General features: G+C 38.9%; 1 protein-coding gene across 2 annotated transcripts in view; it reads right to left on the bottom strand.

Annotated features, from left to right (window-relative positions):
* Window positions 1-24,640, bottom strand: part of LOC149183931 (mitochondrial inner membrane protease ATP23-like) — a 127,667-nt gene extending 103,027 nt beyond the window's left edge. Inside the window, exons 1-3 of one of the 2 annotated variants that reach the window (XM_089417328.1) lie at window positions 24,284-24,640; window positions 23,926-24,047; window positions 13,317-13,454 (exon numbers count right to left, since the gene is read on the bottom strand). In XM_089417328.1, coding sequence (XP_089273454.1) covers window positions 13,317-13,454; window positions 23,926-24,047; window positions 24,284-24,398 — 375 coding nt within the window. In that variant the 5' untranslated portion in view covers window positions 24,399-24,640. The remainder of the gene's footprint in view (window positions 1-13,316; window positions 13,455-23,925; window positions 24,048-24,283) is intronic. The other variant, XM_089417327.1, reaches the window with a different exon arrangement.
* Window positions 24,641-24,855: the final 215 nt, after the last annotated feature.

Below are 24,855 nucleotides of genomic sequence, written 5' to 3'. Positions count from 1 at the left end.
CTACTAAAGCATGCTATATACATAAATTTTGAAATAACATCACATGTATGAAGGATCACACCTGTTGTATAACCATATGGCTCGTATAAGGACAAACAACTCGCTATGACTATCTTGTAGCTCGTATTAATTGAGAGAGGCTTGTGTATGTTTCCTATGGCACACATTAATCAACAGTGTCTCGTAGAGATTCAATGTATATGTTTTGTGGCATCAATGGTTTGTTTACAATTTCTGAGCTCGTACTCATGATCGTAACAATCACACCGTGGCTTGTATCTCTTACACAATTGAAGGTCCGCATTTTACAACAATTAATATGACTCGAAGGTTGACTCACTTATTGACCTCGCACTATGGTAAAATCTCACTATATTTCCATGGTATCATGTTTCTACTATAGTGTCATCGTCATGAACATGTAGTGTTTCAACATACAGTAGTTCGCATATTTTATGACTCGCACAAAATTTACAATGACATCGCATGGCATCACACTCTCTTGTTGGTTCGATTTGGTCCAATGATTGAACAACTCGTTCTCACATTCAATTAAAAATAATGTCACTGCACATCTCTATGTTGACTCGCATTTGTGACTTGCAAATGAAGTAGTGACTAGTAATGCCTTCATGACAATGGATTTATGATGTCGACGTAGAAGAAACAACATCGGGTTTCTTTGAAAAGCTCGTTTATTTTCTTATGGAGACTTGTATCAAATTTTTGTGGATCATTGAATATTAGATGCTCGCAGTTCAAACTCAAAATGCACGTGACCCATTCTTACAGTAGCTCTGATTTGCGTCTCTAATGGTCTCGCTATACTCTATAGCAAATATCCATTGGGCAGTGGTTTGTAGACAAACAACTCATCGTTGCCAAATTGCTCAGTGGCTCGATCTCCCACAATGGCTCAGGATTGTGTGACATGTAACATTATCTCATTGCTTGTAGTTCTGTTTGTATATAGCGGCCCAAACTCACATATAGGATTGGTCAATAGTAGAAGATGTATATGGTTGCGTTTCGACTTACTTTATGAACGAAGCCGACTTTGAGTTTGAAAGAAATGATGATGTCTCTTTTAAAAGATATTGTTTAGGTCCAGATCTTTGTAAATTGGACAGGAAAATTTGTAAGAGGTATGTATACCAATGTTTTACAACTCGGACTCGGACTCGGACTCGGCCGAGGATCGACTCCGACTCCGACTCCGACTCGGTAATGACTCGGCCGGCTCGATTTCAATGACTCGGTCGTTGTAAAAAATACATTAAATATTTATTTTTTTTATAAAAAAACATAATTTTAAATATTGATGGGGATGGACAATTATTCTGGTGCTGGGCAAGCAGCAAGCAGGAAGGGGATGAGTCATTAGGAAATTAATATAATTGTATATATGAATTGTCGATGAAGTTAAGAGGAAGAGGACTGATACTTTTAGTCTTCATTAATATCTTGATAGTGTAATCAGGCCTTGGTCTCCAATAAATGGGTGTGAACTATAAAGATAAACTTCAGTTCTTTATCAGTGTCTCCCTGAACCTTGGAATTCTAATCCAAATTGCATCAATATCATTTGTTGCAGAGTGCATGGAAAGATGCATCAAGGCAGTATTTGAGTGCAGCATGTAATTGAAATGGTTCCTTCGATATTTACCAAAATTTATTGAACGATAAAAGAATTCCAATCTCTTGAGGTGACATATAGATAAAAGTTTCAAACAGACTTTTCCTAGTGCTCACTATTGAAATATGAGTCAAATAGGCAAGAAATACACTTCACTGTCATCATGCTGAGCCAAGCAGTGAACAGAGTCATAGGCATTGATAGTATCCACTCATTTCTTAAAGGGAGGCAATTAGAAAACGAGTAATCAAATCACCTTAAGGAATAATGAGGATCTGAATTTCAATATGTAATTGTAGTGGTTCTTATTGCCCTCAATATAATATTGGTGGTAATACAAACATTTTATGTACAGACTTTAAGCTTCTTTCAAATCTGAGGTGTAATTTATCAAGATCTTATGTCTCAACTCTCATAATCCTGAAATATTGTCTCAAAAAGAACTTGTAGTTCTTTAACTTTACCAAAAATCACAAAAAAATGAATAAATTTCATGTTTTACGCTGCCCAGCTGTAGTTTCATTGACTCGGCCGAGTCAATACATGATCCGGCCGGGTTGACCGAGTCAACTATGACTCGGCCGAGTCATTGGATGACTCGGCCGAGTCATAGTTGACTCGGTCAACCGAGCCGGGTTGCTGGCCGGGTCAAAGATTTTGGTAATGGCTCGGTTCGAAACGGCTGTTTCGGAGTTGACTCGGCCGGGTTGTAAAACAATGATGTATACTTTACAAACTATGATAAGCAGCGACGATATTGTTGGCATTATGACACACATGTTGTCCTTGATGGCAACTCTCACAGATGACAGATCACAGTTCAGGCTCACAAAATGAAGAAAGAGAGGTATACGCAGGTTCCCATTGACCAAGCTGTGTGTACACGCAGGTTCGCAGACCAAAAGGCGCGTATGGCATACACATGCACTTTCACGAAAGGAAAGGCGCGTACATGTTGGAAAACTTGGTTTTGGTCCGTGGTATTTGGTCCATGGTATTGTGATCCATGGTATTGGTCCAAGGTATCTTGTCCGATGTGTTGACCCCAGGTATTTGGTCCAAGGTATTGATTCTAAGTGGTTTTGGACCATGGTATTGAGTAAGGCCTAAGACTATAAAAGGAGGAGAAGATCATTAGGCAAAGGCACTCATGAATTGAATATCTAATGAAGAGCAAGATCTAGAATACAGGTGATTGGGTTATGGTGCACAACTGGATCTGAATCAAGGATGAACCTGAGCGCGTGATGAAGGATAAGTTCTATTGATGGGTCAAGATCTTAAGGCTTGAAGAGAAGTATCTTTGTGTGGTTTTGATCTTTTATCTGAATAATTGGCGCATGTCGTAATCTGTAAATATGATGATCTGGGTATAACTGATGTCTGAATAATTGTAAAGGTTAAAATCATCATTTACAGATCTGTACGCAGGTTCATTATAGCAAAGGCGTGTATACACGCTGGTTTGGCATTTCAAAAGTGCGTATACGCAAGTTTTCCTTGATACAAGTGCATATGCACGCAGGTTCGTCACATTGAAGTAGCGTACACCTCATAAAAATATGCTTTAGCTACTTCTAATTGCTGTTACAGTGTTCTAGGTTCTAGCTTGGGTTCTGGTTACTATTACTGTGTTCTGGTTATAGCATTCAGAGAAGTGATTGTTTGATTCAGTTTTGGTTGGTGCAAAGGAGATTGGTTGATGCAGATATATTTGACGTTTGATTGATGTTATTGATGGATCTAGTTTGAAAAATTATGAAACGTGGTCCCTGGAAGAAAAGAAAAGGTTGTAGCCTTTTGTAGGTTAGCACCTATGTACTAGTATATCAGCTAGTACAAGAGCTAGGGGTTGTAGCTCCCTTCCAGGAGAAGCTAGAGAACAAGAGAAGGTTGTAACCTTCTGCAGGTAGAAGCCTGCGCACTGGTATAAGACTGCACCCGTACAAAATATTGTAAAAAGAAGTTTCTTATTAAAAGAAAGATACAGACAATTGCAGCAGGTGGTTTTCACCCACATTGGGTTTCCACCTTATATCTTGTGTTCACGTGTGTGATTGTCTGTTTTGTTTTTACTACTCCTGGTTACTGTTTAAAAGGTTCTGATGCACAAAGTAAAGATCAACATATGAAAAATTAACTAAATTATAAGTTTACAGCGTTCCTTATATACAGTTGCGTATACACGCAAGTTTCATTCACTGAAGTAGCATATATGAATCAAAATATGGAAATGAAATATTATTGACTTGCTAATACTGATTCACCCCCCCTCTCAGTATTATTTCCAACAATTGGTATCGATGCATCGTCATTAAAATTGTTAGGGTTTTGCAATACGTTTGTAGGGTTTTTCTATTTCATTTGTGGCATAATTGCTAGGATTTAGAACCTTAGAGTTTCTATACCTACATTGAATTAACCCTAGGAGAGAAAACCCTAACCCTAACTATTTGTTACCTCTAAAGGAATCCCTAGTTTTTGGGAAATGGCCTCTAGGGTATACATTAAACCCTAGCAAAAGTTGGATTAAGACAAACTTAGCGCTTCAAGTCAAAACCCCAGGACCTACTGTGTCCGCCGAAAGTAAAACCCTAATAAAGATTTGGTCATGAAATTTGTAGGGTTTATAGCTAGAACCCTAGAACTACGCTTTTGAATAATCATAGAAACCCTTGATTGACAGGATTGGCATCATCCTCCTGTACTTGCAAATTTTGCTTTGTTGTACTTGTTGGTGAGAATTGCAAATACATAATGAAGGCTATCAAAATGATGGAAGCAAGATGAGAAGGATGGCAGCATAAAGGAATGTAAGATTCATGCTTGATGATGACTTCTTGATAATGGCGAGCATAATGGAAAGAGGGAAGTGTTGTTGTTCATAAAAGATAAGTGCTCTATCTCTCTTCTTGTACTGTTATTGATTTCTTTAGTAAATCTAGTCCCTTGCTTTATTTTCATTACTTGATTGTAACTATTCCTTTGCGATCTCCCCAAATAGGATTGCAGGTACATGCTGAAAACTATTTGGGCTAGAAAAAGTTTTCAATATCAAAACAAAGTTTGTGACAAATCCTGGATATAGAGGGAGGTTCAAAGGGAGCTTTGAACCTTGAAGGGGTTGTGGATTCAGAGTAAGATTTTTATCCAGAAAGAGTTAAAGTATGATTTTAAAAGGAAGTTTCGATTCAGAGGGAGCATTTCAACTCCCAAGTTTTAAGGCAAGTCTTTGAGTATTATCTTTAAATTATATTTAAAGGCTAAAGCTATGATAGGCTTTTGAAAAGCCTTTGTCCTGGATGAAGTACAAATACTTCAGTGGCAAGATTGGACTTGTTAAGATAAATTATCTTAATAAGAGGGAGCATTAATAGGATAACAATAGGGACAAACATTCTTCAGATTTAAGAAGAATGGCCCAGAGTCCAGACTATTGTTGAGGGTAGACATTCTCCTAGTTTAGGAAAAATGGTCCTTAACGGCCAGTTACGCAGTAGAGTAGATGCCTTTCTATGATAGAGTGGGTGCCTTTGCCAGGCTCGATTACTCGTTGAGCGAGCTTTTCAGCCTAGAATGAGGCCTATGATGTTAGAGTTTGACCAAGATAATGGCAACCCTTTAATGTAAGGATCCTTTAGGGTTTTGACCTTGTGGTGTGAGGGGTTGAATGTCCTCTAGGTTTTGGCCAACCATGCATAGTTGGAACACTGATGTTCCTAGAGGTTTGACCTTGGTGATGGAAAACCTGTACTAGTCTGTATACCATGAGGTTGAGGCGTCAACTAGATCATGGTGACTAGTTGTTGCACCTTAGACTAGGTAGTCTGTATGATGGTACATAGGGTTGGTACCTTGGCAGTAACCTAGATGGTACCTAGATCCCTATGAGAGGTTGGGTTGGTAACTTGGCAGTAGCCTAGATGGTACCTAAATCCCTATAAGATCTTGGTTTGATACCTTGGCAGTAGCCTAGATGGTATCTAGATCCTTGGAATAGTATATGCTAGTTATGATGTTGATTCGGCTCTTCTTATGATCTCAATTTGAGAAGTATCCTTGTACTGGTTATGGAATTATGAATACCTCCCTAGTTAAGAGGGAGTGTTGGAAAATGTAACTAGGTTCGGTCTTCATAATTGTCATTGTATTTATGTCATTATATATTTTATGTAAAATGCAAAAGAAGAAAAAGAAATATTATTTTTCTAGCATGGGTTTCATGCTCAAGAAATTATTATTTTATTTTGGGTCAAAAACCCCTCTAGGTGCCAAGTCGGCCTACCTGTCAAGTCTGCCCTGCCCCAATGGACTTGTTTATTCACACCCTTTTGGACAGTATAAAGAGAGGGAAGATGGAGCTCATTTGGACATACACACTTGGATGTTTTTGGTCTGGAATATCACAGATAAGACATAGATGAAGAGGAGGGTCAAAGTATGAGAGGAGGAGTTTCTTCTTGAGCTTAAATTCTGTGAAAGTTCTACCTTGATACATCTCTTGTTACCGACCTCTTAATGATGGATTTGCTATCCTAAAAAAGGGTCTGACTTGGCATCTAGAGGGTGAAGTTTTATGTGGTCATGAGGTCTTGGATATCTCACGTTGATCTAATTTTATAAGAAGAGAATTTTCTAGGTTTTCCCCTTGGAGGGGTTTTGCCCTGGCTTGGAGCCTATATCTTGTGTTCTATGTTTTCTTGTGATCTTCATGTATACATTTTGATAATTGTTTGATGAAGAAGAACATAATTAAATAAATAAGAAGCCAACAAATTTCACAATCAGTTATCAAAGAAAGAAAATCTAATCTAATAGTAAAGCCTCCCGCTTTTCCACCAGTAATGAGAAGGGAAGATTTCCTAAAACATCAAAAATTTATGTTTAGGTTCTACTTCAAATGAAAGGGGCACTTGCAAGGAAGGATATCACTATTTCTATTGCTCCCGCTAAATGTAATAATTATGCTAATGTCAAATTCGCTAACCAATTAATGATTCCTTTGTCAAATATAATCAAAAGGCTAGATTTTTGGGACAAGACACCATATGACATAAGCAATTTACAACTAAACATTAGAGATTATATCATTGTATTGCAAATTTATAGCCAGTCCCTTATGGAACAATGACGATGACATAATTTTGGGTTCACCCTCAATGGAAACATTGGGAACTTTCATCTTTAACACGAAAAGGAAGTTTTGACATTCTCATAAAAGAAGAGGATAACATTACAACACGTTAAATTGGAGAGAGATTCAATAACATCAAAAAACCTTAAAGATATTTCAAAGATGATCCTTTAGGATACCAGGAAGACAATACAATAGAAGCAAAAAGAATATGACAAAATTATCACAAATAAAGATGAAGAAATGTTGTTCCTTAAGAATCATTGTCAAAACTTGATCGCACATACTAAGAAGTTACAGGATGAAGGGAAGTTGCAACAAGAAAGACTAATGCAACTTATCATCAAGGAATAACTTATGGATAGAGACACAATGACTAATCCTACAGAAATAGAGAAGTCGTCAGCTATAAAAACCCAAAGTGTGGAAAAAGGAACCAATACATATCGAAACAAAACCTTATCACTATTAAATTTCCATGAAACTCTGCAACTACTTAGATGAGTAACTAAAAACTGAAACTAGTTTACTTTCACCAAAATACAATGTTTCTTAACAGCTTATAAGCAACGTAATAAAACACCAGAGATAAAAACACATCACACAAATTGACACAATTGTTTACCAGGGAAACCCAAATGGGAAAACCTGATTCCTTTGATGTAGTATTTTATTGATTGAGCTTAAGCAATTGAATCTCTTACAAGGTAATTTGTCTCACTGAGAACCTACATGTTCTCTTGTTGAACTAGGTTGGACTCACCCTGCAAACCCTTGATCCCTGCTCCTACTTCCTTGCGCAAATCCTAGCCCTATTTCCTTGTGCACTAGGCCTCCTATTTCCTAGTGCAAGAGAGCCATATCAAGGGTACTTAGTTGTTATGAGTACTATTGTTCAATCTGAGCCGTGTACGTTCAAAGAAGCTGTAAAACACAAAGTCTGGAAGGGGGCAATGAATGAGGAATATGAATCCATCATGAAAAATGATGTCTAGAATGTGGTACCTAGACCAAAGGACAAGTCCATAGTCACCTCAAAAGGGCTATACAAAATTAAACATGGAGTTGATGGGAGTGTTGAAAAATATAAGGCCAAGTTTGTCGCTTGAGGCTTCTCTCATAAGGAAGGAGTGGACTATGACGAGATATTTGCACCGGTTGCCCGATATACCACTATCTGATCTATTATTGCTCTCGTTGCCTCTCAAGGATGGAGCCTACACCAAATGGACGTTAAGGTTGCTTTCTTACATGGCTCGCTTAAGGACAAAGTCTACGTAGAACAACCTAAGGGGTTCAAAGTGCAAGATCGAAGGACACACGTGTGCAGGTTGAAGAAAGCCCTTTATGGGTTGAAGCAAGCCCCTAGGGCTTGGTATGAGAGGATTGATAGCTATCTTATGAAGCTGAGATTTACAAGGAGCGAAGCGGATCCTAACCTATACTTCAAGGTTGAAAAGGACATGCCTCTCATTTTGGTCCTTTATGTGGATGATCTCTTTCTGACAGGTGCAGACCATCTCATTTATCAATGCAAGAGGGAGTTGGCTTCCGAGTTCGAGATGAAGGGCCTAAGTATGATGCACTACTTCCTAGGTTTGGAAGTCTGGCAAAAGCCAGGTGAGATTTTACTTTCCCAAGGAAAATACATTGTGAAGTTGCTCAAGAGATGTGGGATGGTGGATTGCAAGTCTGTGTCTACTCTGATGGAACTCAACTTCAAGAAGCTATATGGAAGTGTTGTTGGGCCCGAATTGGCAAACCCTTCCGAATATAAACAACTTGTGGGGGGCCTAATGTTCTTGGCTAAGTCACCGGATTCGTCCTAAACCCCCTGCGAATCCCGAATCCGGCGAATCCGACACGATTCGGTCCGGATTCGTGTCCAAATCACAGGACACGTCGTGTCCGAGGGCGTGTCGCGATTTTCAAAAGCGTGTCGCGATTTTAGGACACGTGTCCGGTTTCCAAGACTCGCTAAGCTCAGCGCGGGAATGAAAAGGGCGTGTTTGCTCATTAAAATTGTCATTTGGCAAGTGATTTGTGCTGTTGGAGCAAGGAGTAAAGCATTTTGGCAGCTTCATGATCAAGTCTAGGCCCTAGTATTGATATGCTATTCATGGTAATGTTAAATTCTTAAAGTAAAAGTGACATTCTCCTTAATCTTCATTTTCATCCTTTTACTTAAATTTTTAACATTACCATGAAATGACTCAGGATGTTTGAGAATGGTTCCGGCCTCATTGGATTTCATATGGAGAAAGTAGAATTTTAGATTTCATTCAAAATCCAACAGACTTATCAGTTTTTCAGGATTTTAGGATTAGGGAATTGCAATGTTTCCATTGAATTTTGTCATGTATTAGGGTATGGAACTCGTATTTAATCAAGAGCACCAAACCAAGAGCTTCTAAATATGTCGCTCTCGCTCCCGTTTTTGTTCCCGCTCCCACTTTCGCTCCCGCTCCCAAGTAACACTGTTCCTGATGATATGGGTCTGGACACCACTATTGAGTTGGCATTGGCCAACATGGATCTCAATGATCCAGTGCTAGAGCCTGTTAGATTTGATGACTTAGAGGGGTCAACCTCCATACCAGCAGATGCAGAGGCGACTATGAATACAGCGAAGTAGGAGGATGTAGAGGAGAGCAGTGGGGACCATGATGATGGGGACAATGATGCTGATTCTGACGCTGATTGATGTCTTGAGGCTTGTATACCTGTAGTTGTTTTATATTTTCTATTCCTTTTTGCCATTGGCATTGCACCAACACTACCTATGTAACACATTTTGATTTGATCACTTAATGAGAAAACTACAGTTGTCAGTGTGTTTATCTTACTATTTTGTAGTTGTAAGTTGTCTTTCAGTTATGAATTATGAATCATGATTTAAATTTTTAATAGATTTATCATTTATGTGACCAGTACCATTGACATTTATTTGAATTTTGTATGTACTATGCATGCTAATAGCTATAGATGAAGATCTATGTTTGAAATCAATAAATTTGTATCATTAATTAAAAATTTTGTAAGAAATATGATAATATCTAATTTTTAATATATATGTATATTTTTAATATATATGTATATTTTTAAAATATATATATATATATTTTTAATAAAATAATATATAACGTGTCCTGTTCTGGGGGGTCACCGTGTCCGAATCCGACACCACGAATCTCGAATCCTACGTGTCCCGAATCCCCGTGTCAGGTGACTTAGGTTCTTGGTAAACTCTCGTCCTAACATATGCTTCGCTATGAATATGTGGAGTCAATTTATGGTCGAGTTTCATCACATACATTGGATTGTTGCTAAGAATCTCTTGAGATATCTCCATGGCACAATCAACTATGGACTGAGATACACTGCTGGGAATTTGAGGCTACATGGATATATTGATGCTGACTGGGTTGGCAGTGTGGTGGATCGTAAGAGCACATCTGGATGTTGCTTCTCATTGGGGTCTGCTTCAATTTCTTGGATGAGTAGGAAGCAGAAATCGGTTGCTCTAAGCACTGCCGAGGCCGAATACATTGCAGCTAGTATGGCTTGTTGTGAGGCTATTTGGTTGAGGAATCTCTTTAGTGAGCTATTTGAGCACATGTTGGATACTACTATGATCTTCTGCGACAACCAAAGTGGGATTCGCCTTTTAGAGAATCCTATGTTCCACGACTGCTCCAAGCACATTGATATCAGGTACCACTTTATCCGAGATATGGTACAGTGGAGAGCAATAAGGCTCTAACACATCAGGACTAATGAGGAGGTCGCAAACATGAATCCTATGTTCCATGACCACTGCAAGCACATTGATATCAAGTACCACTTTATCCGAGATATGGTACAGTGGAGAGCAATAAGGCTCCAACACATCAGGACTAATGAGGAGGTCGCAGACATCCTCACGAAGCCCTTGGGCAAGGTCAAATTCTTAGTCTTTAGAGAAAGACTTGAGTCATGGAAAGACCCTCTTATGAGGGTCCCACTTGAGTTGGACATTGAGCTCTGGGAGCTCCTGGGGGCTTGGGGTACTTCTTGGAGCTATGAGCGACCATAGGGTGAGTGGTTCACCTTTCCCTATTGGTGCATTGTGTACAAGGTGAGTGGTTCACCTTTCCCTATTGGCGCGTTGTGTACAGGGTGAGTGGTTCACCTTCACCTGTGATACCCCGTGATGGTTGACTGTGTGTAGGGTGAGTGGTTCACCTTCCCCTACGATTGACATATGCATAGGATGAGTGGTTCACCTTTTCCTATGGCATATGAGCAGAATGAGTGGTTCACCTTCTCATGTTGATGCCCTAGCATACATCCTACCCATGTAGTCTAGGACTCATGGGAAGTACCTCTCATCTAGCCAATGAGTTGGGAAACGTGGATAGGGACCATAGCACTACCGATGGACACATCGTGTACTGTTGTACTCCCTATGTCTAGGATGAATGGTGTTCAACAACTTGATCTGGGATCAAGGCTGACTTTTGTCAGTGGAGAGTGGCAAGGTATTGTGACATAGTCTCAATCGATTCTTCTTCACTATTCATATCAGTGTTCGGCAGAGCAGAGATGGTACATGATGACACGATGGCATGATGATCAATGATTGGCAGGTAGAATTCTCCCTAGTTGAGAGGGAGTGTTAAAATTGGCAACTAGGGCCAAATTCCATCTTGGGACAGATCATTTGATGGAGATGATGATTGCATTAAATTCCTCTTTTCGAGAGGACCAAAATTGATATAAATATCATCTCATTTGGACAAGTAGAATTGTGATTTTGAATTTATGCCCACTCATGTGCAAATTGTTCACATCGGCCACATCATCATGTAGGCTCATGAAGTCCAATGGACATGACTCTTCACCATCAATGACTTGTACAAATACAAGTGACCTTTCACCTCATTTGGCATCATCATCACTCACATATTCTTTCTCCTTCTCTCATTGGTTCGTACAACATTGGGCATTCTCTCTCTCACATGTGTGGCACAAGAAAGACAAATTTCTGGGCTGAGTTGCAAGGCCAAAAATTTCTGGAAGCAGACCAAGTTTGACTAGCGTTGACCAGGGGTTCTTTGACCAGCTTTGACTACAAGTTTTGGAGGATTATTTCTATCATTTTAGGCCGCATTTCTGGACACAGAAATCAAGGGAATCTAGGCAGTTTTACCAGTGCTGACATCAGGGTTGACTGCAATTTTGACCGCAGAAATTACAGCAGCTTTTCTCTCTCCTTTGACCGAATTTGACTGGACTGTTTTGGGCTGATTTTGACTGACAAGGAAGGCCGAGTTTGACTGTGGTTGACCAAGCTCAAGGAGGCAAGTTTGACAGCTGCTTTGACCATCTTTGACTTTCTGGTTAGGGCTGATTTGACTGCAGTTGACTGCAGATTTTGACAGGGCTGTTTTGACTTTGAATTTGGCAAGTCAGTTTGACTTTTGTACTCTCTCTATGTTGAACATTTTGATATAATAATAAGAAGAATTGATCGAAGGGTTTTCCCCACATTGGGGTTTTTCCCTGGCATCCACCAAATCAGGTGTCCTCTTGTCTTGGCTTGTCTTCTGCATATTGTTTCATGTTCTAACTACTTTTACTGTCAATGTGATTAATGGTTAATGTGATTGCTATTGGAAATTGGAAATTGGGAAGCTAAAGGAACATTGAAGTAATTGTGCTAAGTATAGAACATACCATTGTCAACTAAATTTAACAATACACAAGTTAATCCAATATGCTTAGCCTAACAATTATAAATTTGTAAAGGATGGCAATCAATCTTATTGCTTTCATTTATATAGTGCCAATCATATTATATTTCTCAGCATCTCCAGCCCATAGAAAACCAAGCCCCAGTTTTATGTTTGTAGTGACAGGTCTAAAACATTACTATCCTGAAACAACATGTTAACTGGCAATGGCTCAGAAACAATCTTCTTTAAAGACAAAGGGTTATATCTCAATATCGAGTGAATAACTCAAAGCCTCCCATCTTAGAAAGCCCTTATTAAATCGCTACAGTTGTTCATATCCAACCATTGAATTAATATCAATGCATGGAGACAAGAAAGACAAAGAGCCAAGCCAAATGTCAACCTCAATCAACATATGCACCTGTAGAAACCACGCATTTCAAATCATTTTATGTAGTTGAAAGGAATTAACACTCCCCACTCACCCCTATGTTTTTCTTCGCTTTAGACTTCTAACAACAAGTTCTTTATTTTTGGTGAGTGTTTCTATCCAAAGTATTCCCATCGAGACCTCTAGTTATAAGGAGTTTGTTTGGTGATTAAACAAACTTTAATCAAATGACTCATGACCACAAACAAGGCCCTTGTGTAGCCAAGATTCAAGATTTTCTTGTTAATTCTTTATCAAGTGCCTAAAATGCATGTCAACCCCTTCCCAGCTAATGTGTATTACTGATACCTTTTTTAATCTTGTTGGCAGAAGAATGCAGAAATAATACAGGCAAGTTAAATAAATATGCACAATTGCTTATCAATTTGATATACTAACCTCACTGCAAGCATGATGTGCACAATTTGTCCAATCCAGGTTTGCTGCTCGGCAATCATCATATGCATGAATCAGCTCATGAATTATAACTTGATCTACTTCATCTTGAAAAGTCATATGGTTACTGCACACCAAAATCTGCCACAAGAAGGAAACACAAATAAGTGCATCAAAGGTTATCTTTCTAGCCGACATGTAGTCAATAACCTCATACCAAATCCTTAATTCAAATTAAAAGTATACAAATATCTATGCCTTTAACATTTATACTAGCTTGCATTTCATATATCTTGTTTAATATACATCCCTACAAAACATACTCAAAGAGCACTACATAATCATAAGATGTATATTTCCATTGAACAAAAAATAAAGGAACATGAGTGTATATTTCCCCCTTGCATATGGAAACCCCCTCAAGAAAACTGGGCAAAACTTAACCTTGACAGGGCAACTAGAGGAAACTTGGGGTCTGCTGGAGAAGTAATCTGGAGGACATAGTAATGTTAAGGTATTGTATTTCAAATTCCTAGGGAGATCTACAAACAATAGAGCAGAAGTGGATGCCATAGTGGAAGGAATAAAATTAAGTCTTAATTTGGGCTTCAGGAATATAGAGGTTGAAGGGATTCCAAAATTATCATTGATCTACAACAAGGTAAGGACTCATAATATTTACAAAATAAAATTGAATGTCTTAAACAAGCAGTAGCAGGAGGACCATTTAATTTATACAATTAAATACAGACAAAAAAGGAATGGAACAATGTAACGGTTAGCCAATGTGGTGAGGGATAAAGTTATAAACAGAGCAGGGTTAAGATATCCATTGTCATTAAGGATTTCAAAGGGAAAAGAGTTGCGAGGAAGCTTTGAAGGCCCTGTTCTAAATCCTAAGTTACATCCCCAGGTGACATCCTAACCACGTCACTTATCTCCCTCATCCTTATTACCTTTGTCCATATCATATTTATTATGCACTTATCTCTCAATTGTCAGCAATCTTGAGTGGCTCCTCGAAGTAGAGAATAATGTACTTCCCAAGATCCCATCAACATGCAAACTTAATAATCCCAGTTGACCGGCAAGTGAGCGAGAGAATATCAGCAGGTGGGTTCATTCTCCAGGTTTATTCCTCAGTCAACAGCTAAATATCTCAGAGCATGCAGATAAAAAGCATGGAGAAGGCATGACAGAAGGCAGTCCCTCACATCCATCATGTTTGACAAGCTGAGGGAAGAATTTGGATAATCTATGGAGACATAGGGCCAAGATTGTAGTTTGTGGAGTGTAACAGAGTTTAGTAAACAAAAACAAAGATGCCATAGAAGATGGACTGGGATGCCATGACAGATAGGTTGCATCAGGTTATGGTGGCTCTAAAAAATGTAGATCTTAAATGGAGACTTGGGCAGCATTGTCGAGGAGTATGGGAAATCATCTGCCATAGAACTTCTAAAGGGTGAAAGATGAATCGCTGCTTCTCACCAACTGCCTCCAAAGGATCAAAGATTCAAAACAGACCAAGGCCTGAAAAGAAGCTATATTAGACAGATAAAGGGAGTTGTATACAATATTAAATCTGCTATAACCAAGGGTGAATAACTCTAGACCTGACCAGCAGGTGTCAGCATGCAGAGGGACTTCAGACTTCAAACCAGCACATCCCCAATAGGTCACCAGTCTCCAGATGAGCTTTGATCATGGAAATTCCAGTACATCTTAATTTTCTATTGTGTTATAAAATAAGTTCTAAGAAAACAGAAAAGCTGGTTGGAAGTAGTTTTCTATTTGCAATCCATATTATCCTGTATGCAGGATGTGTTGATTTTTGTGTAGCATCGGGAGGTATTTCCACATGGCTAAGAGGCCTTCAAGTCGACCTGGATAAAATATGTAAAATTTATCTTTTATTAAATCAAGTCGGCCCAGGAAAGTCAAATTGGCCAGCCAGTCCCTTGGGTTGTCACAGCCCATTCAACATGTATAAATAAGACATTGTGATGCCTCATTTGACCACCAATGAAGAGGAAGTCTGAGCAAGAACAAATCTATTTTGGAGATCATCCTTTCTTTCTTTTATCTCTGTCTCCTGGCCGAACGTGTGAGAAGACAACCGAACTTGACCACAGAAGTTTGACTGGATTTTTACCATAGGGCATTGACCAAATCTGACCGCAGGCTGACCACAGGAGGGCCGAACGTGCGGACTGTTGACCGCAGACTGCAGGGTTGACCGCATGGCCTAAGTTTGACCACATTCCTGTTTGACCAGGCTGAGTTGACCAGCATTGAATTTCTGATTTTTCAGCTAGTTTGACCAGCATTGACCAGCAGATGTTTTGACTAGATTTGATTTGTATTTGACTTGGAATCTTGGCACACATTTCTAGACAAATTGTTGATTTGTAAACCTTGCCGAAGAACAATTTCTCCTAAAAAATATTGCTGGGTTTTCTCAAGTTTGCATTTCCAGGGTAAAAATATTCTCTATTGTGCAAGACTCTCCTTCTATGATTTTTACTGTTCCCACCGCATTTACTGTTGAGATTTTGTGTAATTGCTCAATGATATCAATGGCATAAGAAAATTGTTTGGAATTCATTAGACAGCAATATCAGATCACGAAATCTACTGCACATCTTGTAGAATTTCAACATGGAATCAGAGCATTGTTGAAAGAACATCCATTGAAGTCAGCCTACGATACCAGTATTCAGTGTTGACCAGAGAAAGATTTGTGCTTGGTCATTGGGATGAAACCCTCACTAATGATGGAAAGTTACAGGAAATTGATCAGTTTGATGATGATCTTTGTCATGATCTGAGTGTTCTCAGAGGAATAGACCCAGTTGAGCAGGCAGATAAGTAGCCTGTTGGAGAGACAACATTAGAAACCAAATGTGCCAATTCCAGCCCACAAAACAGATGTACAGCCTCATCAAAATGACATCAAACTTGAATTGATGCCCAGGCCAGAAATGATGGTTTTGAAGATTGTATATTGAATGCTAAGGCTGCTAACGAATTTGACGACATCTCTTTTTTATGAAGACCAAGGATGAGGTCTTCAGCAGGATGAGTTCAAGGCTCAAGTAGAAACTTGACAGGGAAAAAGAACAAGGTTTTGAGGTCAGATAATGGAGGAGAGTATACTTCCAAAGACTTCAATGATTTTCTGCCATGGAGGGAAGGACCAAGAGGGAGTTCACAGTTCCCTACAACCCTCAGCAATTTCCTCCTTGATCATTGTTGAAGAAAAAGGTACCAAGGAGGTGTTTACTAGTGCATTTACCTTTTGCCTAGGAAAACACTTTAATACACCTTTTTAGCATGTGATTTTATGAGTTATATTAAAGTCATGATAATGTCACTTTATAAAGTACTTTAGGTACTATGTACCTTTAATATTAAAGTTACTTTATGTTTTAAAGTTGACTTTATGTGGAGAAAAAAAGTACATGGTACAAAATATGAAGTGATAAAGTGACTAGGAGTCATTTATGAGGGGGGTCAAGTGAGGGAATGATCTCCACCATTGATCTAGAGGGCTGAGATCTAATCCCAACCCTTAATCAAAAAGGGTTAGGGTTTCCTATCTAATGAGAGCTAGAGGGAGACAAAGGTGAGAAGCTCTATTATTATTCTTGTGCATTTGTAGAAGTGAAAAGAAGAGCAAAGGAAGAGAAGTACGCTGTGATAGCAAGGCTGAACAGTATGCTGTGATAGCAAGGCTGAGCAAGTAGAACGTACAGCAGAGGCACCAGGCACGGTCTCCATAAATCCGAGTTTTCAGCTGAGTTCCAGGCACTCAGATCTAGGAATCGAGCAGTGTGGCAGGCCGAGATTCCAGGCTGGTTCTGCGTGGGTTATTTATGGAGAGCTGAGAGGGATTCTCAGCGAAATTCCTGGAGTATTTCAGAGTTGTTTCTAGCTCATTTCCTCTGCCAAATACACTGTCTGTTGGCCCAAGTTTTAAGGTCTCAGACATTGCAAATCTCATGTCAGAGTTCTGGAGTACAGCCCTCAATTTTCAGACATTCCAGCACGAGTTTTGAGCAGGATATTCAGGTCGAAACTGAAGGATAAATGTCAGTATGAAAGTGTAATTCCAAGGCTGGAATAAAGCTACCTGTGACACACTAGTTCAAGTTTGTCAGGCAGCTCGAAGTTTGAGGCACATTTCCAGAAGTTCTAAAGCAAGCACAAGGAAAGAGATAAGTACCCAAAGTGTGTTTGTAAGCTGTAATTATTTTCCTCAGAAATCAAATAATAAATTCTCCTTAGTACTGGTTTTCCCCATTGTGGGGTTTTCCAGGGTCAAGTTAGAGTCTAGACCAAAAATCACTGTGAAAAAATCTGAGTATGCTTGTGTTATTATTTTCTTATCAGAGAGAAAATCAAATGAAGTAGACTAATCCTGAACAATGTTGCACGAAGCGGGGACGAAACAGGGACGTTTTTTGGAAGCAGGGACGCAGAAGCGTCATTTTCCAAAAATCTAGGAAGCGAAGCGTCTGCAGAAGCATCTGCTATATATATATATATATTTTGCATTTATATTCAAAACTGACATCCCAAATACCAAATTAGTTGAAGAAGACATGAAAACATGCATATTTTTGCATAAATCAAGATAGACATGGCATCCATGATTCAATTATAGTTACTAGTATGTACATCAATGATTAATTATTCTAGCATCAACCATCTATATTCTAGCAATTACAAACATACATCAAATTTTTAAGCATATTATAAAACATAAAACATTTAAGCATATTATAAAACATAAAACATAGAGCATATTATGATTTATCTAGCAAGTGAGCAACTGTCAACATTTGTCATGTCCAAAATTCAAATAATAATGTTTACAAAATAGGTCACTTGGTCACCGCCAAGACAAAAAGGTTCAAATTCACAAGCCTACAAGTCTAACGATTAATCTATGACAAAAGTAGTAAATTGTGAATATATCTACTAATATCTCCTCCTTCCACCACGAGAGAACGTGGTGGCGGGCCTCCATGTGGTAGCAATGAAGAAGATGGTGCCTGTGGAAGTTGTGGCACTGAAACTGATGAAGACGAACCCCTTGTTGTTGGCGTCGAACCATGGAACCTAGGAACCAAGAGACCAGATGGGGGTGGCATCTCAACTCGATCATCATCATCCTGGAATCGCTAATTGCATTCATGCTCCCAAATGGACCAGTGCTAAGCATATAGTTGCGCAATACACGGATCCGAAAAACCGAAACACGGATCAGAAAAAACCGAAACGCAAATCGGGCCGTAAGGTTCCAAAATGGCAGGAACCGTATTTTTCAGCCCGATCCGCGTTTCGGAGGGCGGATCACCCACGGATCGGGCTTTTGATCCGGGGGGGGGGCATTTCCTGCAACACTGATCCTGAATGTTTCAAAATAATTTGTATTAACAGTTTACATATCAGCTGTACAGTGATGTGTGGTTTGACGATAAGTCCACTTGGGCAAAGCTCAAGAGACCGCGGTTCAAATCTCATTGAGTACATGACCTGCTGTGGTGGTGGCTCAAGAGCAGATTCCTCACCCCCGCCTTGGCGACACGAGAGTCTCGCTTTGCTAAAATCATAGGATCTTAATATATCGACTTGCAGGTAGTTGGATGTACTCTTGGTGTTATAGTGGCAGCTACGAGGATTGATCCTGGGTCTCCCATAGATTAGGACTGGTGCTTACCAATTCACCATGTGGTTAAAAAAAAAAAACAGTTTATGTATCAGCTAACTTGTGGGGGCTGTGGGCATTAAATTTTATGCAAAAACCTTGAAACTCGGAGGGCTACACAAAACTAAAAAATTCTTGAATCAAGAGATAAGTACTTCCAATGATATTTTTTTGGTCAGCCTCTTGTCCTTTTATTTTGTATGCTTTGGATATCAGAAAATAATTGCTTGGTTATAATTTTTCCCTTTTTTCCATGACCTCCTAAATGGGGTTTGCGAAAAGGAAGAATTGTTCTATTGCGGAGGCTGCCAAGGTGATGATTTATGCAGCAGATGGCAGCATCAAGAAGTACCAAGCAAGGTTTGTGGCAAGAGGGTTCTCCCAGAAAGAGGGAGTGGACTACGAGGAGACTTTTGCTCCAACCACCAGATGGTCAAGTTCTTGTATGAACTAAGGGCTCGAGCATAGACTCGGGATGAGTGACTGGTTGTACATATTGTTAGGATGTCCAGGACCATGCCAGATGATTGGAAGAGCTTCCAGTTCAGAGGGAGCAGACAATCAGGCAGAGTGGAAGGAGCAAATGTCATGGCTTAATATTGTCAAACTAGATGCTCAGAAAATGGTATCTTAGGAGACCTAGCAAAGATTGTTGTTATTATTAACTTACTTGCACCATCTAATGTTCACACATTGCCCTTGTCATTGAGTCATGCTAGATATTATAGAGATTTATAGAAAATTATGTTGCTATTACCAAGTTTATAGAGAGGACACTAAAAAAGTCTAACATTTTCCATTAGGCAACTAAAGGTGAAGCTTATTTTTGTATTTTGATATAGAAGTTGGTTAGTGCACCAATCCTAACATTCCAAAACTAGTCAATTGAATTTTGTGTCCTTGTAAATGCTTTAGCTATATCTCTGGATGTAATATCAATGCAACCAACTGAAGGGAACCTTGACCATCTTGTATACCTTGTTAGCAAATGTCTAGAGCTGAATGCACTAAACAAATATCAAACACGAGAATCTAGCAATGGTTTATGCACTTTAAAAGTTTCAAGAATATTTACCAAGTGGTTACTTTTCACCATTCTACTTCAAGGTATCTAGACAACATATTGACGTCAAAAGGTAGGATTTGGAGATGGATACTCTTATTTTAGGAGTTCGATCTTAAACACGTCAGTAATCCTAGGAAGCATAACATAGGCCCCAGCCACTTGTCATGAATTGAATCAATGAAGTTTGGAGGTGCAATAGAATCTAGATGATCAATCACCGAAAATGGATATTTGTAGTATGTACAAGGTTGAGGCTATACCAAATTTTCTCACAAAGGTGACTCTATTTTGGACAATAAGCAATGTGCCTAAAGAGAACATTGTAGTACAAAAAAGACTCCCAATTGCCAAAGCTACTGGCCCTCAGTTGATTGCAAGGAAACTTTATATGCTAAGTGATGGAGTACTCAATTATTTGGCAACTTTATATGTTGAACGATGGAGTACTCAACTAAGTTACCTGACACATCCCTGCCCCCCTCCCGCCCATGTCTCATATTCTTCATGTCGGACACAAACGAACCTAACATGTGTCAAACATGAGTCCCCCTACCCCCCTGTCTCATATCCTTTGTGTCGAACACAACATAAACCTGACACGTGTCAAACACACCACCCCCGTGTCTCGTATCCTTCATGTCGAACACAACACAAGCCTGCCACGTGTCAAACACAAGCTTGACTCGTGCCAGGTTTGTGCCATGATTTTTGAACACATGTCTACTTGTTTTCACCCTCGCCCTTATTTTTCACCCATTCAGTCGAATTTTTAGAGTTGTGGCAGGATTTGGAGTGAGAGCAAGGGAGCATAACCAGTTTTAGAGGAGATTCGAAGTGTTGGTAAGTGGATTTGACATCCATATTTTTTTTTATTTTGCTACAGCAAATTGTTTTTTACAGTATTTTGTTTTTCTTCATATCACAGCAATCATGGCTCAATCAAGTGCAGCTGGGAAAAGGCAAAGGAAAGGGAAGAATGCCCCCATTGATAATGCCCTTCTTACTTCAATTTGACAGGATCTGCAACTGTTCCATTTGTTGGAAGTGGGGGCTACAACAGCAACTTCAAACATTGAAAAAAACATTCTTTTGCTGTCAATTTCTTGTTTGTTTGTAGTACTAGTTGTATGTATGATTGAATTTGTATCATCATCATGTAAATGATTTAGTTTCTAAATTGAATCCTTGTCTCTATTTCATTTTCTTTGTTTAATTCACTAATTTGTTATATTTTTAACATTTTTAACAATTGATTGAATCAAAATTGTTTTAGTGAATTAGTGAATTAAACACAGAAAATGAAATAGAGGCAAAGATTCAATTTAGAAACTAAAACATTTATATGATATATATATATTATGTCCTCCATGTCCTGTTCCAGGGGTCACCTTGTCACATGTCAAATACTCGTATTTCTGTGTCCTGTGTCATCATATCAGGTGACTTAAATACTCAATTGTTGGGTTCTAGACCATGAGAAACACGAAATTATGTGGAAATGCCAAAATAGAATTGTTGGGGGTCATTACAGGCCAAAGTCACTGCAAGGCTGTGTTACAACAATGACTGGTGGCCCACAATATTCAGAAATACTAAGGATTATGTTATAGCTTGTGATGTTTGTCAAAGAATTAGAAGGTATTCTGGGAGTAATTAGTTACCTTTGCATACAGTGGTAACAATCCATCCTTTTGAGAAATGGGCAGTAGATTTTATTGGGTCAATTAATCCCCCTACTCGACATTCAAGCACAAGGTACATCATTACTACTACCAACAGTTTGACCAGACAGGCACCAACAGCACCTATCCAATATTACTCTCTTGAGATTGTAATGAGGTTCATCTTGGAGATCATTACCTACTTTCACTACACAAGGATTTTAAGAAGTGATCAAGGTAAGCATTTTCTGAACACAATGATTACAAGCCTAACTTGAGAGTTTATGATAAAACACAACAACAGCAACCTTTATCTTCTGAGTTGGCTGTGGACGATAAGCATTAATCCTATGGCGTTGATTTATAAACACTCTCGAGTCAACATTGCAATTATTACATTCATAAAATACTTACCTTGATCACTCAACTCCTTGGGTAACCAAATTTTGACTAATAATGATCTCAAAGATGAAACTAGATGCAACCTTAACAGAGTAGTCCTAAGCGTGTCGCCTCTGCATACCTGGAAAAATAATGGTAGCAGTAATGATGTACCTTTGACCTAAATGTCAAGAATGAGGATTAATTGGGCCAATTAAATCTACTTCTCATTCCTTGAAAGGTAGATTACTATTACTAGATGCAAAGGTAACTCATCCCTCCTGGAAGGCCTCCCAATCCTCTAACAGACATCGAAAGCTGCAGCATATTGCTTAGCATCTTTGAACATTGTGGGCCAATCAATGCAAAGGTAACTCATCCCGCTGGGAACAAACATCACAAGCTTTAACATAATGCATAAGCATGTTTGAATATTGTGGGCCACCATAGTCCTGCCTGTAACACTTTCCTACAATGGCATTTCCACAATAATGTCCCCAAGCAGCTCAATTGTGGCATTCCTGCAAAATATCATGTCTGTCATTCTCCAAGACAAAACATCAGAGTACTTCGTCACTCCCCAACATATAGGGTTGCCACACGATACGCTGATTGTTAGCAGTTCTGGGAACTAGGTGACTTTTTTGTGCTGCAGTGTACTCCTGAAGACTGAGACACAACTACTGTTAACAAAAATAAGGTTATCCCTGCAAGGGGTGTGGTCTCAATCTTGAACATATAGTAACCAGTAATCCATCATCTACTGCACCTCTAGGTTCCCCTGACTCAAGTCAGGACAAGTGATCAGAAGCTACAGACTTTGTCACTGTTAAACTTCATTGGCAGACTTTGCTTCAGAAAAACTGTATGATAACAAATGACAGGTTAGAGAGTATATAAAAGAATGGAGCTTTAGTGTTAGGGTCTTGATCAAAGCCGTTTTCATCTGCTGACTTACAGCCAACCGTTTTTCTAACCTGTATACCATTTCTTCCAGAATTGTCTAGGTTTCTCCAGCAACGTGTCACCCATCCATAAATAAGTAATGTGCTCCAAAAACAACATTTCTAATTCCCTTCTGGTTTCTGACAGGTTTCACCCAGGAGAAATAGCTAAATGTCCCATTTCTGGCAACCTGGACACACAACTTTATAGTCTAATCATATGTAATCTTGACCAATAATTGCACGGGTTTTTCACTAGTTTACATGTATAAAACCTTATCTTAATTAATTATAGTACTTACAGGTTGTTTGCATGTCATATTTCATCAAGATCACATGCACTAGATCTACTCAACTGAGTTTCTAAGATATATCTTCAACAAAGATTCGTTTTAGAAGTTGATCTGCCAAAGTTGACATGGCAATTACAATGTAGCACAACTGATGTAGTAACTGATATAACAAAATTGGCATTCATTCGTAAGTTTCACATATTGAATTGGAAAACTCCAGTTAGATTCTGCAGAATGAATTATTACGAATAAAAGCTTCACCCCCTCTATCTGTTATAATAGACACTGTTTAAAAGCTCCTCAGTTTTTTCATTGTTTGACATGTTAAACAACCTTTGGCAGTTGTTATGAACAATGCAGTTGTTCGATATTTGCAAGCATAACATACGAAATTTATCACAAACCAGACTTAACTCTCGGGCATGGTGGTTCAGTGCAAGACCTTTTGATGTTGAAGACAATAATTAAATGTACTTCATTTTTTATTTGATGAAAAAGTAATCGGAAGAAACAATCACACCAGCAAATACACAAGCTTAGTAACCACAGACCCCTTCTTCTCTCAAGTATCCACCACTGATCTGTTTCTCACATTCAATGGCCTTGAAGAAGTTCCGATTCACCGAACACCCTGCCTTTTCGAGATGCTCCCGAAGGAATTTTACAGTGGGACCTGTCGAATGTTACCAATAAACCCTAATTATTCATTCTTCATATATATATATACAAATATGTATACAAATTATACTCATGGACACAGTTTAGTTTTGTAAAAATTGCAGGTTTGCTTCTACTTTGAAGCTTCCAATTGGAAAAACACGTCGTCCGAACACACACAAAAATTGAAGGTTTGAAGCTCTGGGTCGAACATTTAACCAAAATGTGTGCATAATGTGGAAGAAACCTTACTTCTGAGGCTCTTCTGAATCATCCTTTCGCACTCCTCCTTAGTGGTGCCAGTGGAGCTGTAGAGCGATGATGCAGCAGAGGAGGAAGAGGATTTCTTCTCAGCAGAGTCCTCCATTGTTGTGAGTGCGATGCTCGCAAAGCTTCTTGAGGAAATTGGCAGATCAGAGTTAAACCCATATACCCATCTGAGATCTTAAACCCTAAACCCGCGGAGCACTTTGTCTAGGAGAAATTTGAAGGCTGAGAGCCGAATCAAAGATTGCAAATGTTTTGCATCGTCCGGTTAGTATTTGTGGTCGTAACTGACTTTCATTTGTGAACGGGGAGAGAAATATTCAATTTGAGAATTTGTGAACGGGGAGAGAAATATTCAATTTGAGAATTTGTGAACGGGGAGAGAAATATTCAATTCGAGTATTGCAAGGGTGCAGAAAGAAATATAATGTTTACTAAGTTAAAGAGTTTATGTTACAGATTGCTTTTTCATTTGGTTGATGCATTGAGTCTTTATCTCGATTGAAAAGTGAATTATCGATTTTAAAAGTAATCATCCATTTGTAATCCCATTTGTA

This window comes from Pinus tabuliformis, chromosome 3_2 (assembly GCF_031772625.1).
Source record: "Pinus tabuliformis cultivar Carrire ecotype Pingquan chromosome 3_2, CPIR1, whole genome shotgun sequence".
NCBI classification, from domain to species: Eukaryota; Viridiplantae; Streptophyta; class Pinopsida; order Pinales; family Pinaceae; genus Pinus; species Pinus tabuliformis.
Note: the sequence above shows the minus strand (reverse complement) of the source record. Positions and strands in the feature narration are given on the sequence as shown.